Source organism: Lampris incognitus, chromosome 1, assembly GCF_029633865.1.
Source record: "Lampris incognitus isolate fLamInc1 chromosome 1, fLamInc1.hap2, whole genome shotgun sequence".
Lineage (NCBI taxonomy): Eukaryota > Metazoa > Chordata > Actinopteri > Lampriformes > Lampridae > Lampris > Lampris incognitus.
In genome coordinates this window covers 149563404-149579377 of record NC_079211.1, presented here as the reverse complement: position 1 = coordinate 149579377, position 15974 = coordinate 149563404, and the positions used below count along the sequence as shown (strand labels likewise).

The 15974-nt window shown below is 48.1% G+C and overlaps 1 protein-coding gene across 6 annotated transcripts in view; it reads left to right on the top strand.

Moving 5' to 3' along the window:
* The window catches only part of arhgef28a (Rho guanine nucleotide exchange factor (GEF) 28a), a 61841-nt gene extending 50046 nt beyond the window's left edge, over positions 1-11795 (top strand). For 5 of the 6 annotated variants that reach the window (XM_056296863.1, XM_056296846.1, XM_056296855.1 and 2 more), the window contains 5 exons: positions 3429-3533; positions 4438-4602; positions 5357-5608; positions 7043-7427; positions 9707-11795. In XM_056296863.1, coding sequence (XP_056152838.1) covers positions 3429-3533; positions 4438-4602; positions 5357-5608; positions 7043-7427; positions 9707-9897 — 1098 coding nt within the window. In that variant the 3' untranslated portion in view covers positions 9898-11795. The remainder of the gene's footprint in view (positions 1-3428; positions 3534-4437; positions 4603-5356; positions 5609-7042; positions 7428-9706) is intronic. The other variant, XM_056296839.1, reaches the window with a different exon arrangement.
* Positions 11796-15974: the final 4179 nt, after the last annotated feature.

The following is a 15974-nucleotide window of genomic DNA, read 5'->3' as shown; positions in this document are numbered from 1 at the left end:
AAGGCAGGGGCGGAGCCAGACACTGTAAACATTCGGGGCTTAGCCCAAACCTATGCTCCACCGGGGTGATTTTTCTCCATGTACGGCAGCTATATACATAATTTGTCAAGCCGTTTGAGATAATGGAATGCCTGGAAATCTGTACATCATTTGGAAAAAACCATGACAGTTGCCCAGGAAAAGAAATCATCCTGTAGAGCCTACATAGTATTTTATATCTCATTGTTCTCCAACTGTCTCCCTCATTTTGAAACCATAACACAACAAATATGGAGGATGTCTACTTTTCACTCCTGCCACCTAAAAAGAGGCAAAAATTGTCAGATGTTACTATTTTTAAGTTACATAACATAGATAGTGGGCAGCAAGGCGGTGCAGTGCTTAGCACGGTCGCCTCATAGCAAGAAGGTTCTGGGTTTGAGCCCCAGGGTAGTCCAACCGTGGGGGTCGTCCTGTGGGTGGAGTTTGCATGTTCTCCCCGTGTCTGCGTGAGTTTCCTCCAGGTGCTGCGGTTTCCTCCCACAGTCCAAAGACATGTAGGTCAGGTGAATCGGCCATACTAAATTGTCCCTAGGGGTGAATGTGTGTGTGTGTGTGTGTGTGTGTGTGTGGGCCCTGTGTGATGGCCTGGCAGCCTGTCCAGGGTGTCTCCCCCCCTGCCACCCAATGACTGCTGGAATAGGCTCCAGCATCCCCGCGACCCTGACAGCAGGATAAGCTGTTTGGATAATGGATGGATTTGCCGGTCCAGTCAGAGACACAGGGGAAATGACACAACGCTCTGCCTCTGGTCCGAGGTCAACAGCTAATAACATTAAAAATGGCTGTGTTGGACGTAGGTGCACCAAAGAACCAGCATGGACCAGTACTATTGACAGTTGTTAGTGCTGGCTCTGTCTGTGTGTCTGTCTGTCGATGCTGATAAATGTGCTGGCACATCTAAATCAAACAGTGCCATTATTAATGTTGTTACCTGCAGCTGTGTTTATCCTGTTATGCCAACACCACACAGTACCAAGACCAGCCTGACTGACATGTTTTTAACTTGGGCGGCCCGCAAATAGTCGACCAAACGTTAGTCAATGAGAGGAGTCTCAGTCAGCCAAGGTTTCATTGGTCACTTAGTCGCAGAAAAAAAAAACTGTATGAAAGGTACGAGGGCTTTTAATCTGAAACGACAGACAGGAAGTGGCAACACTCAGTCAGTCAGTGAAGAGACATTCACGTGTACATGGCTGATCCCTGCGGTTATTAGACTATGTCAGAGAGAAAATCCAAATTGTGGGGTTTTAAAAGGCTGTTTTATTTATCATTTGTTTTATAAAGTTGTTTGCTGGTTCTGACATATTCAGAATCATTACTCATCACCTCTTTTGCCGGTGTGGTTAACATGCAGCTCGCTTCATGCTTGCCTTTGTAAAAATTATATATATAGGGGAAAGTGCTCAACAAATAAGGAGCAAAATAATCCAGTGATTCAAGTAATGATGAGACTCAAAAGAATTTACTTGAATCACTGGATTATATATTTTTTTCCTCCCCAATTGTACCTGTCCAATTTATATTTTAATATTTATAGTATTTGTTTATTTATAATATTTTTATTTATATAGATTTATTATAATTTATATGTATTAATTTTTATTTATTTATAATATATATTTATTTCATATTTTTATTTATAATTTAAATGCTCCTTGTTGCATTTTTGTATTTATCTGATGTAGCACAGTGTTAACAATGTTAAAATATTCTTTCTCAGCCCCAGTACTCAAGCCATTTTCTGATACCCTAAAAACATTTTTTAATAAAAATTTTAATTAATATTAATATAAAACTTTTTTTATTTTAATTTTATTTTTATTACTCTATTAATCCCCGTGGGGAAATCTTTCCTCTGCATCTAACCCATTCTAGCTGTGTAGCTAGGAACAATGGGCAGCTGCTGTGCAGCGCCCGAGGACCAACTCCAGTTCATCTTGCCATGCCTCGGTCAGGGGTACAGACAGGAGTATTAACCCTAAATGTGCACCGACTAGTTGACTAATGGCTTGAACTAACAATTACTTGTCCACTGATAAAATCTTTGGTCGGGGCAGCCCTATTTTTAACCTTTACATGGTTTTTAACGTTGGTAACCCAGGCCTCGACCGATCCGGTGTGGAAATTTGTTTTATGATCCACATATTTGATTTGGGGAAGATTTTACACCGGATGCCCTTCCTGGCACAACCCTCCCCATTTATCCGGGTTTGGGACCAGCACTGAGAATGCACTGGCTTGTGCATCCTCAGGGGCTGGGTTAATATGGCGCTGCCAGGGAAGAGGAAAAGAGGAAAGCCAAAGAGGAGGTTTATGGATGTGATGAGGGAGGACATGCAGGTGGCTGGTGTGACAGAGGAAGCTGTAGATGACAGGAAGAGATGGAAACAGATGATCTGCTGTGGCGCCCCCTAACAGGAACAGCTGAAAGTAGAAGTAGTAGTAGTACATGGTTTTTGGCGTGCAAATGTCAGCAAATTCACTGAAATGGTCTAGTGATTAGTTACTTTAACTCTGGTCCGAGTGCTGCATTCCATTTAACTTGGAGACGTTTGGATTTCCTATTTGAAATTTCAGACCTCCAAATTCAAAGTCTTCCAGAACAGCAGGTTGCTTAAAGCGAGCCCAACCGTGGATAATTACAAAAGAAGATGTTTGCATGGACCATGCTAATGTTAGCTACACAAGCTACAAAATTTGAAAATTGGCAAAGATACTGGTCCAGTAACCAAATCGCCTGTATAAAATTAAAAGCAAGCCTTTCTGTGATGTCAGACAACTGTATCCGAGTAACATTGGGGTTGGGGAAATGTTTCACAGAAACTTTGATATTCTGGGGTGTCCGGGTAGCATAGCGGTCTATTCTGTTACCTACCAACACAGGGATCGCCAGTTTGAATCCCCATGTTACCGCCATATGGCATCCCTACAGACAGAATTGGCCATGTCTGTGGGTGGAAAGCCGGATGTGGGTGTTTGTCCTAGTCGCTGCACTAGCACCTCCTCTGGTCAGTGAGGGCTCCTGTTCGGGGGGGAATGGGAACTGGGAGGAATAGTGTGATCCTCCCATGCGCTACATCCCCCTCGTGAAACTCCTCACTGTCAGGTGAAAAGAAGCGGCTGGCGACTCCATGTGTATCGGAGGAGGCATGTGGTAGTCTGCAGCCCTCCCTGGATCGGCAGAGGGGGTGCAGCAGCGACCGGGACCCCTTGGAAGAGTGGGGTAATTGGCCGGATACAATTGGGAGAGAAAAAAAGGGGGGGGGGGGAATCCACACAAAAAAAAAAAAGAAACTTTGATTTTCCAACAAGAATGAAATACAGCATATTATGGACTTCATACAGATGTGTATTGTGATCAGCTGTCTGTTTCTGGTGTTTTGCAGGCTGCTATCACCCTGCAGGACAGCTGCTATGAAGTCCAGAAGCTTCTTCTTCTTGAAGGAGAGCGACCACAACTCTGCACCATCGCTCCCATTCAAAATAACCAGGTACACACATAAGGCGATGAATCCTAATGTACACAATAGTACTATTATTAGTAGTAGTAGTTTGCCTCAAGTGAAGGAGTTCAAGTATCTCGGGGTCTTGTTCACGAGTGAGGGTAGGATGGAGCGGGAGATTGACAGGTGGATTGGTGCAGCATCAGCAGTAATGTGGACATTGTACCGGACCGTTGTGGTGAAGAGGGAGCTGAGCCGGAAGGCAAAGCTCTCAATTTACCAGTCAGTCTTCGTTCCAACCCTCACCTATGGTCATGAGCTTTGGGTAGTGACCAAAAGGGTGAGATCGTGGATACAAGTGGCTGAAATTAGTTTCCTCCGTAGGGTGTCTGGGCTCAGAGTAGAGCCGCTGCTCCTTCGCATCGAAAGGAGCCAGTTGAGATGGTTCGGGCATCTGATTAGGACGCCTCCTGGGCGCCTTCCTTTGGAGGTTTACCAGGCACAGCCAACTGGGAGGAGACCCCAGGGTAGACCCAGAACTCACTGGAGGGACTAAATGTCCAATCTGGCCTGGGAACGCCTTGGGATCCCCCAGGAGGAGCTGGAGGGCGTTACTGGGGAGAGGGACGTCTGGAGTGCCCTACTTAGCTTGCTGCCACTGCGATCCGACCCCGGAGAAGCGGCTGAAGATGAATGACTGAATAGTAGTAGTAGTAGTAGTAGTAGTATTATAATAGTCTAGATTATCTGCAATTTCACATAACATAGATGGGCAGTTTGTGGACATTAAATCTGAGGAGATTTTATTCAAATTTCAGTCAACAAAACTAAAATCGTCAAGAAATCAAAACCTTTAAATCAAAGACGTCTGACTGACCGTCTCTATCCAAGTCTCCAGTCACTTAACCAATGATGACTCAAGGGAAGTCATTTTGTTTTCCGTGCCGTCCAGGAGCAGGAGAGGCTGAAAAGCATCAGCAGGAGGAGAGAGGAGGCGGAGAAGAAGTCTATGGAGAGGAAGAGAGAGGAGGGGGATGGCGTTCAGAGACTTCACACCAAACTGAAACAGGAGCAGCAGCGCTGGGACAGAGAATGTGTCATCAGAGACAGACAACAGGTGAGCCACATTCATAACAACTTTGAATTAACATGATTTTAAAGAGTCGACCAGTGGGTCCAGTGAAGCTTCTCCACAGTAAATGTTTAAATAATGCATCAGTTGTATGTTCGCTAATGTTCGCCGTACATCTACAACAAATGTCAATTAATCTGAGGCGTCCAGGTAGCGTGGCGGTCTACTCCGTTGCCCATCAACACAGGGATCGCCAGTTCGAATCCCTGTGTTACCCGTCGAATTCTCCGGCATGGTCAGGCATCCCTACAGACAATTGGCCGTGTCTGCGGGTGGGAAGCCGGATGTGGGTGTGTGTCCTGATCGCTGCACTAGTGCCTCCTCTGGTCGGTCGGGGCGCCTGTTCAGGGGGGAGGGGGAACTGGGGGGAATAGCGTGATCCTCTCACGCGCTACGTCCCCCTGGTGAAACTCCTCACTGTCAGGTGAAAAGAAGCAGCTGGCGACTCCGCAGCTATCGGAGGAGGCATGTGGTAGTCCGCAGCCTTCCCTGGATTGGCAGAGGGGGTGGAGCAGCGACTGGGGTGGCTCGTAAGAGTGGGGTAATTGGCTGGATACAATTGGGGGGAAAAAGGGGAGGAAATCCCCACCCCCAAAAAACTATCTTACCGTGGTATTTTTTTTTCACATTTATATTTTCAAGCATATAAACCATGTCATAACAACTCTGAGGTGTAGTAACATTGAAATAACTAAGGCAAGCAGCGCTCCTCCTCATGCCCAGTGGTCTTTTCTCCAAGAGCGAGCAGGAGAGCCTGTTGGAGGAGCGTGAGCGGCGGTGCCACCTGGAGGCAGAGCGGCTGCGCTGCGAGCGGGAGGCCCTGGAGGCCCAGCGGCAGGAGTACCAGCAGAACCTTGACAGACTCAGGGAGGGCCAGAGGAGTGTGGAGAGGGAAAAGGAGAAGGTCGAAGCCCAGCAGAGGCTGTTCCAGAACTGGAGACACGGCCGCCAGAGCAGCCTTCCTGTTCTCATCCCGCTGGATGGTTACCAGGTAGGAAACGCCAAGCGACGGACAGATTAGCAGAGGGAAGAGATTAAAGTTAAACAGTCAAGATTTTCAAAATTCTCTCTCTCTCTCTTGCTACATACATATATATATATATATAAATATATATATATATAGCAGCGCGGTGGCACAGTGGTTAGCACGGTCGCCTCACAGCAAGAAGGTCCTGGGTTCGAGCCCTGGGGTAGTCCAACCTTGGTGGGTCGTCCTGGGTCGTCCTCCGTGTGGAGTTTGCATGTTCTCCCCGTGTCTGTGTGGGTTTCCTCCAGGGGCTCCGGTTTCCTCCCACAGTCCAAAGACATGTAGGTCAGGTGGATCACCAGACTGACTTGTGCCTAGGTGTGAATGTGTGTGTGTGTGCCCTGTGTGACGGCCTGGTGGTCTGTCCAGGGTGTTTCCCCGCCTGCCGCCCAATGACAGCTGGGATAGGCTGCAGCATCCCTGCGACCCTGAGAGCAGGATGAGCAGTTTGGATAATGGATGGGTGGATGGATGTATTTATATATATATACTGAGAACTGTGTGTCTGTGGAACACCATTGCAAATCATGTCTGCCGGTGATGTCACGGGTGGAGGATCTGTGAATAATTACTTCCTGGTTTGTCGAAATGCTGCAGTGCCTTGCGATTTGCATTTTCTTAAGCAAATAAAAAGTCTTAATAGTTCAGGGTTGTAGTACTCAAGTGTGGACTCGGTTTCGAGTGCATTTTGAAGATCTGTGTCTCATCTCGAACTTCTCAGCATAATGACTCGGACCTGGACAGTGCAGATTTGTGATCCTTTTTCTAGTCTACTGTTGTAGACTCTTGGCTCATTTAGTACATTTCATTTAACAGTCATGCATCCTTTTCTTAAAACCGGACTCGCAGCCCTGGCATGCGATCAAGAGGTCAACGCAACTAATTGGGGACGAGTCCACAGTCCTCATTCAGTGCAGTAAAACTGTCCACGGTTCAGACGAAGCTGACGTGATGCTACTGCTGTCTATTGTAGCACATCTGTGTGGCCATTTTTTATAATTGCTAACAGATGTTTCCTACCGTGGTACTTCCTTCCACACAACCTACAAGAGACTACCAGCAGGAGTCGCTCCACCACGGCACAGCAAACACCAAGCGGAAACTTAGCATCATGTTAGCTTTGTCTGAACCCTGGGAGTGTTTTTTTTACACTGAATGAGGATTGTGGATTTGTCCTCCATTAATTACATTGAACTGTAGCTGACACGCTGGAGCTGTCTCCGGTATGAAGAGAAGGATGGATGACAGAAAATAAAATCTATCTGGACTGCATGAGCCGTGAGTAAAGAACAGAAACGGTTTTCAAAGAGTCCGAACTATTCCTTTAAGGGTGCCCACCTCCCAGAATGTTTGTGTTCCTCCTGTCACTCCTTCTTTCTACTCTTCCTCCTCTTTCAGTTGTCTGGCCACAATCGCTCAGGCAGCCTGGGCGGCGACTGTTCGGTGTATGAGAACGAGGCGGCTCTGCTCCACTCGCTACAGCAAACCCACCTCCCCTCCCACCACCATCACCTCCTCCACATCAACAACCAACACCAGAGTCTCCACTCCGGGCTGCTGAAGAACCAGGACGTCCCGCTCCACGGCACCGGCCTCGCCCCGGGCCGCGGCCTCAGCCCCAGTCTCTATAACAGCCTCAACACACTGCTAAACCAGGCGCACAGCAAGCAGCCCCCCGCCGATGGCCCCACCTACCCAAAAAATGCCATTAGCCACAGCGGCCCGCAGCCAACCAGCTCTGCCGTGCACCCACTCAGCGCACAACCACGCAGGACCAACAGCAGTGAGTATGATTCCCTTACTATGACTGGATTAACCCACAAGGGGGCCGCTATGGGCCACCAACCCGACCAGTCCACCCTCTGTACATGGTGAACGTACAGAGTGGATACCGGCCCCTCTGAAGGTCCCCGTCATTTCAGTTGATGTTGTTTAAATGGTGCATATTCCCAGACAAATTTACAATTAATCAAATCATCCCAAACCAATCAACAAATAGCGAACGTGGGGCCCCAGGGGGTCCGAGGGCAGTTGACCTCTTCGCCCAGTCGGTAATCCAGCCTCGCCTACTCTTGCTTTTCTTTTCTTTTATGGTCATGGATGTCGAACACTAACTGCATTTACATCCCAGTCACTTCAAATGGAGGGAAAAAATCCAAACTGCTGGAAGGAAACAGCAACTATCAAATAAAACCCCGCAAAGTTACATTAAACGTTTGGTGCTGGCTCGAGGTGAAAAGTAATGTAATAACTTGTGATGGAAACGCGTTTGCCAAATAAAACATGGAACATGAAGAGAATTTAGGGTGGCACAGTGGTTACCACGGTCGCCTCACAGCAAGAAGGTTCTGGGTTCGAGCCCCGGGGTAGTCCAACCTAGGGGGTCGTCCCGGGTCGTCCTCTGTGTGGAGTTTGCATGTTCTCCCCGTTTCTGCGTGGGTTTCCTCCGGGGGCTCCGGTTTCCTCCCACAGTCCAAAGACATGTAGGTCAGGTGACTCGGCCATACTAAATTGTCCCTAGGTATGAGTGTGTGTGTGTGTGTGTGTGTGTGTGTGTGTGTGTGTGGGCCCTGTGATGGCCTGGCGGCCCTTTCCAGGGTGTCTCCCCGCCTGCTGTACAATGACTGCTGGGATAGGCTCCAGCATTCCCGCGACCCTGAAAGCAGGATAAGCGGTTCGGATAATGGGTGGATGGATGATTATGAGACGACCCCCACCGCCGTTTTTTTTTCCCCAAACACATATTTTTGGAGAAAGACTTTCTGAAAACTAGATCTTGGTTTTAGGGAAGGAAATCGTTCCATTTGACAACATCCGTCCATCATCCGAACCACTTATCCTGCTGTCAGGGTCACAGGGATGCTGGAGCCTATCACAGCAGTCATTGGGTGGCAGGCGGGGAGACACCCTGGACAGGCCGCCAGACCATCACACAGGGCCCACACACACACACACACACACACACGAACACACACACACACATATTCACACCTAGGGACAATCTAGTACGGCCGAGTCACCTGACCTACATGTCTTTGGACTGTGGGAGGAAACCCACACAGACACGGGGAGAACATGCAAACTCCACACTGAGGACGACCCGGGACGACCCCCAAGGTTGGACTACCCCGGGGCTCGAACCCAGGACCTCCTTGCTGTGAGGCGACCAGGCTAACCACTGTGCCACCATGCCACCTATTTGACAACAGTGCACTGAAAACACATTGAATAAAACCAGAAAATATCTTTCACATTGTCGTTTAAATAAAAAAAATTTTTTTAAAGTAAAATAGAATTAATAAAATGTAAACAAATGAGTCATTCATATAAAATAAGCAATAAATTAGATACTAAAATTAAAAAAAAAGAGTTTAAACTGGAGCCCTAATGGCATTTCTGATACCGTTTAACCATCTCATGGTGAGAAGTCCATGCACCGCTTTGCAGCTTGACGCTACAGATAACTGGCGCTCTCTGCTGGCGTAAACGTGTAATGACACTTCAAATTCTAATACTTGACCCCACTTTTCAGATGTAATTTACAGAAAAGAGAGAAAACATCATCATACACTCAGGTCACTGTGGTACCTGTTATTTATGGTCACCAGCTGACCGAAAAGAGCGATACATCTTGTTGGATGTGAGTCAGTGTTTGTCCATCTGTCTCACTGATGTGAACGTATGGACATATGACGCAGGACACACACAGGCCTACATTCAGGGTTTTATCCACCTAAACACATGTGACTGAAACACAACTTAGAGGATAATTCAAGTTTTCTACTACCTGGGTGTCATTTTTGCAGTTTTAACATCCTGTATACAGGATATGACATCATTCTCACTGGCTCCATTTTGGAGATTTTGGATAAGGGACTTTTTATTATTTGCTCGAAGTTTATCTTAAAGTTGGATGACTACTGACATGTTCTTAGTATGATATTTCCTGTCACATAACGATGCCGTGATGGTGTTCATGTTAGATGAGCTTCGTTAAGCTTCTGCTGCCACAGCTCCGTCCAGTTTCCCCGGTAACACCGTCTCCACTGTGTTTTACTGCAGCAGATGTCAGCCCGGCGTTGGACGGCTTTCCGTTGGGCTCGTGGAGGGCAGGGGTCACCGGCCTGGGGCTGTATGAGGACGACTACCCCTCCTCGGCCTCACTCACCCCCCTCCTCACTCCAGAGGCGTACCTCTTCCTGGAGGGACAGAATGGGGAGGATGGAGGAGAGGAGAACATTGTGTATCTCTGAGAGAGACCAGAGGGAGAACCCAACTGAGAACAATGTGCTGGCTGGACCTCACTCGGAGTATAATCGTGCCAGCTTTAGCGTGCGTGTGCGGGTGTGTGTGTGTGTGTGCGTGTGTGCGTGGTTGTATCTGCAGACATATCTATATGTGGCAAATGGATGTAAGTGCTGAAAAATGATTTTGCCAATGAAACCTTGTTTATCGTGTTCCTGGTCAAACCTGACATGACTGACGAATGAAGAGCTGCAGGACGTTGCTCAGCGTCCCCGAGAAGTCTACTGCAGAACTTGTTGTGCCTTTTATCAGCGTATGTGTCCCTTTATTGCCGTCTTTGCCGAGGGATCAAACCATTGTGCCTTTGTATGCAAATATGAAATAAGCTCCTCGTGAATAAGCTTTTCCCTTGGCAGAAGCAGCAGAAGCTGTAAATCAGTATTTCTACACGTGCTGCCATCTTCATATCTGTTGTCTGTCGTTACACTTCCCTGCAGCCGAGACACCTAAAACCCCACGGCACAAATACTGAGTTTCTTCTTTTTCTTTTGGATTTCTACCCCACTCTCCCCAGCCGTCCCGGTCTCTGCTCCACCCCCTCTGCTGATCCGGGGAGGGCTGCAGACTACCACATGCCTCCTCCCATACATGTGGAGGCACCAGCTGGTTCTTTTCACCTGACAGTGAGGAGTTTCACCAGGGGGACGTAGCGCGTGGGAGGATCACGCTGTTCCCTCCAGTTCCCCCTCCCCCCCTGAACAGGCGCCCCGACCAGCCAGAAGAGGCGCTAGTGCAGCGACCAGGACACATACCCACATCCGGCTTCCCACCCGCAGACACGGCCAATTGTGTCTGTAGGGACGCCCGACCAAGCCGGAGGTAACACTGGGATCGAACTGGCGATCCCTATGTTGGTAGGCAACGGAATAGACCGCCACGCCACCCGGACGCCCCAGAAATATTGATTTTGACATTTTAAGCACTGCAACAAACTGACTATATGTACAGCAGAGGTTGCCACGTTACTCCTCAGTGGTACAGGGGACAACTACGAGGACCAGGAGCATGTGGACGTCAGGGGACAACTATGAGGACCAGGAGCATGTGGACATCAGGGGACAACTATGAGGACCAGGAGCATGTGGACATCAGGGGACAGAGACGAGGACCAGGAGCATGTGGAAGTCAGGGGACAACTACGAGGACCAGGAGCATGTGGACGTCAGGGGACAACTATGAGGACCAGGAGCATGTGGACATCAGGGGACAGAGACGAGGACCAGGAGCATGTGGACGTCAAGGGACAATGATGAGGACTAGGAGCATGTGGACGTCAGCGGACAACTACGAGGACCAGGAGCATGTGGACGTCGGGGGACAATGATGAGAACCAGGAGTATGTGGACGTCGGGACAACTACGAGGACCAGGAGCATGTGGACGTCGGGGGACAATGATGAGAACCAGGAGCATGTGGATGTCAAGGGACAATGACGAGGACCAGGAGCATGTGGACGTCAAGGGACAACTACGAGGACCAGGAGCATGTGGACGTCATGAAGGACGGATGTTGTATTAATACTTGGGGTTTTTGTATAGTTTATTAAGATGCTACCTATGCACACTGTTTTGTAGAGGGACTCGTGTGTATAGGGGGCGCCGTTTTCTCCTCACTAAGTGCCAAATATCCAGAGTGCCAGCCGGTAAGTCGGTTCATGTAAAGAAAACGCCGTCGTCTCCTTCCGTGTCCAGCCGGTTATTTATTGTGTGTAAACTGCTCCGTGCACTGTCGACATTAATGTGTGGTTTGGTTTGTGTGTTTCTGCCGTGTAACCTCTAATCAAAACTGTCACGTGCCAAATTAACAGTACTGCACTACACTACCTATAAAACATCTACCTACGAAAGGTTTCGTCTGCGGGCTTTTTCTTTTGTGTTTGATTTTAAGGGGCCGAATTCCGACTTGTACAGGAGAGAAAAGTTAAATGCTTCCCTGTCAGAGCAATGTCAGTAAGGTGGTGAGGAGGAGGAGGAGGAGGAGGAGGAGGAGGAGGAGGAGGACAGGATCATCAGCAAACCTTTACACAATGCTAATATGGGCTGGCAACAAACCAACAATTGTATGACTACCAACTCACTGTTAGAGTTTTAAATTGGATCTCCTTCACTTCAGCCGTTTTTGGGGTTTGTTTTTTTTGGCTTTCCCCCCCCAATTGTACTTGGCCAGTTACCCCACTCTTCCATGCTGCCCTGGTCTCTGCTCCACCCCCTCTGCTGATCTGGGGAGGGCTGCAGACTACCACATGCCTCCTCCCATACATGTGGGGTCACCAGCCGCTTCTTTTCACCTGACAGTGAGGAGTTTCACCAGGGGGACGTAGCGCGTGGGAGGAACACGCTATTCCCCCCAGTTCCCCCTCCCCCCTGAACAGGTGCCCCGACCGACCAGAGGAGGCGCTAGTGCAGCGACCAGAACACACACCCACATCCGGCTTCCCACCTGCAGACGTGGCCAATTGTGTCCATAGGGACGCCCGACCAAGCCGAAGGTAACACGGGGATTGGAACCGCTGATCCCCGTGTTGGTAGGCGACGGAACAGACCGCTACGCCACCCGGGCGCCCCTAGTTCAGCTGATTTTAATGTTGATTTCTCCTCTATGGAAAGGTTCAGGGGGACGAGTTTAAGGAAAACACTGTCTTCCCACTCACCCCCACGCTTTCCATCCTCAGTACGCGGTGCAGTGATTTGGTAAACTAAGATGCTTGGTATGGTGATGGATGGATGCCAGGGGGACCTGGATTATTCAGGGAGAACCTGTTTGGTTAAGACCTGCTCTGCCGGGTCACAAGCCTGGAGAAAACTGCCGTGGTGAATCTGATCTGGTCTGACTGCAATTTTGACAGTTACAAAAGTATAATTCTAGAGTTGTTCTTCTCTTGCCAACTGAAAAAGTTTGTTGTCAGTGACTCTTGGATCTGTCAAAGCACAGGAGCCCATAAAGGAGCATGTTCACCTCGCACCAACACAACTGACCAACTTGTATTCACCTCACACCAACACAACTGACCAACTTGTATGTTCACCTCACACCAACACAACTGACCACCTTGTATTCACCTCACACCAACACAATAGTCCAACTTGTATTCACCTCACACCAACACAACTGACCAACTTGTATTCACCTCACACCAACACAACTGACCAACTTGTATTCACCTCACACCAACACAACTGACCAACTTGTATGTTCACCTCACACCAACACAACTGACCACCTTGTATTCACCTCACACCAACACAACTGACCAACTTGTATTCACCTCACACCAACACAACAGTCCAACTTGTATTCACCTCACACCAACACAACTGACCAACTTGTATGTTCACCTCACACTAACACAACAGTCCAACTTGTATGTTCACCTCACACCAACACAACAGACCAACTTGTATGTTCACCTCACACCAACACAACAGTCCAACTTGTATGTTCACCTCACACCAACACAACTGACCAACTTGTATGTTCACCTCACACTAACACAACAGACCAACTTGTATGTTCACCTCACACCAACACAACAGACCAACTTGTATGTTCACCTCACACCAACACAACTGACCAACTTGTATGTTCACCTCACACCAACACAACTGACCAACTTGTATGTTCACCTCACACCAACACAACAGACCAACTTGTATTCACCTCACACCAACACAACAGACCAACTTGTATTCACCTCACACGAACACAACAGACCAACTTGTATGTTCACCTCACACCAACACAACAGACCAACTTGTATGTTCACCTCACACGAACACAACAGACCAACTTGTATTAAACTACTTTTTTTTATTTGTTTACATAAAATTCACATTCATGAGGTACCGGGTTTGCTCAGGATTTATATCGTCAGTGTTTCCTGAATTCCAAAATGAAATATTACAAACCACAACACCATAAACTAGGCAAAGCTAATTTATTTGTATAGCATATCTACTTCTGCTACTACTACTTCTGGCTGCTCCCGTTAGGGGGCGCCACAGCGGATCATCCATTTCCATCTCTTCCTGTCCTCTGCATCTTCCTCTGTCACACCAGCCACCTGCATGTCCTCCCTCACCACATCCATAAACCTCCTCTTTGGCCTTCCTCTTCTCCTCTTCCCTGGCAGCTCCATATTCAGCATCCTTCTCCCAACATACCCAGCATCTCTCCTCCACACATGTCCAAACCATCTCCATCTTGTCTCTCTTGCTTTGTCTCCAAACCGTCCAACCTGAGCTGTCCCTCTAATATACTCCTTCCTAATCCTGTCCTTCTTCATCACTCCCAATGAAAATCTTATCATCTTCATCTCTGCCACCTCCAGCTCCACCTCCTGTCTTTTCATCAGTGCCACTGTCTCCAAACCATATAACATAGCTGGTCTCACCACCATCTTGTAAACCTTCCGTTTAACTCTTGCTGGTACCCTTCTGTCATAAATCACTCCTGACACTCTTCTCCACCCTGCCTGCACCCTCTTCTTCACCTCTCTTCTGCACTCCCCGTTACTTTGGACAGTTGACCCCAAGTATTTAAACTCATATGCCTTCATCACCTCTACTCCTTGCATCCTCACCATTCCACTGTCCTCCCTCTCATTCACACATATGTATTCTGTCTTGCTCCTACTGACTTTCATTCCTCGTCTCTCCAGTGCATACCTCCACCTCTCCAGGCTCTCCTCCACCTGCACCCTACTCTCACTACAGATCACAATGTCATCCGCAAACATCATCGTCCATGGAGACTCCTGCCTGATCTCGTCCGTCAACCTGTCCATCACCATTGCAAACAAGAAAGGGCTCAGAGCCGATCCTTGATGTAATCCCACCTCCACCTTGAACCCATCCGTCACTCCTTCTGCACACCTCACCACTGTCACACTTCCCTCATACATATCCTGCACCACTCCTACATACTTCTCTGCCACTCCCGATATTTGTATAACACATATCAGCAATTCAAAGTGCTATAAATAAAACAGAGAAGCATTAAGTGTGGTTTATCAAATGTGGGCCTTTTTTGGCAAAGACACAGTGCCCTCGGCAACATGTAATCTGGATGTGGCCCTGAAGAGGCCCGTGTGGTAAATGGTGAATACGGTCCAAATATCACAAAACAAATATGGGCCACCTTTGGCAAATATGTGGCATTGCTATGGCTTGGTTCTGGCCCAGATCTGGCAAACAGGAGTGGACCGCCCAAGTGGCATCGTTCCACGCAGTATGTGGGCCGGATGAAAGTGTGGGTGTGGGACGGGTCCGGGCCACAGCAATTTTGCGATCTGGGAAGTGTTCCTGATTCCTGAGTACTACAACCCTAGCAAAGCCAAACACCAAGTCAGTTTTGATTTCGGTCATCGACGGTTGAATAGTGTAGTTTGTCGTTTTGCTTGTTCCTTAACTTGTGTCTGTCATCAGAGGAAGTGTACACCCGGACCACCGCGGTCGGCTGTTTTCTCTCTGATGTGACCACCGACAATGACCCCAACAGCTACTTTGTCTAGTGTGTCTCCAGTTGTGTGCCAGCAGCCTGTTGCAAAAACAATATCGGGCAGAGATCCTCTTAACACGTTAAATTCAGCGTTACTGAACATCAGGTCGGTGGCAGGAAAAACATTTTGTAATCAATGATTTTATCATCAAGCACAATCTCCATTTCTTGCTTTTAACTGAAACTTGGCTCGACCAAGACAAAAGTGCAACTGTCCTTACTGAGCCAACCCCCGCCAACGTGGGTTTTGTTAGCAAAACCAGAAAGCACAAGAAAGGAGGCGGCGGCGTTGCCATTCTGGTTAATGATTCACTCCAGCGCGCGAGAGATCTTATGTAAATGTGCTTCTTTTGAAAATGCGGCTCGTCGGTTGAAGTCCTCTTCTAAATATCTACAGGCCAGCTAAATACAATGCAAACTTTTTTGATCACTTAACTGAGCTGCCATCTATAAATCTGTATTGAATTTGACTAGTTAATGCTGGTGGTTTAAATATGTGGTCTCATTTGGAGTGTGGGTCTCTCAATGT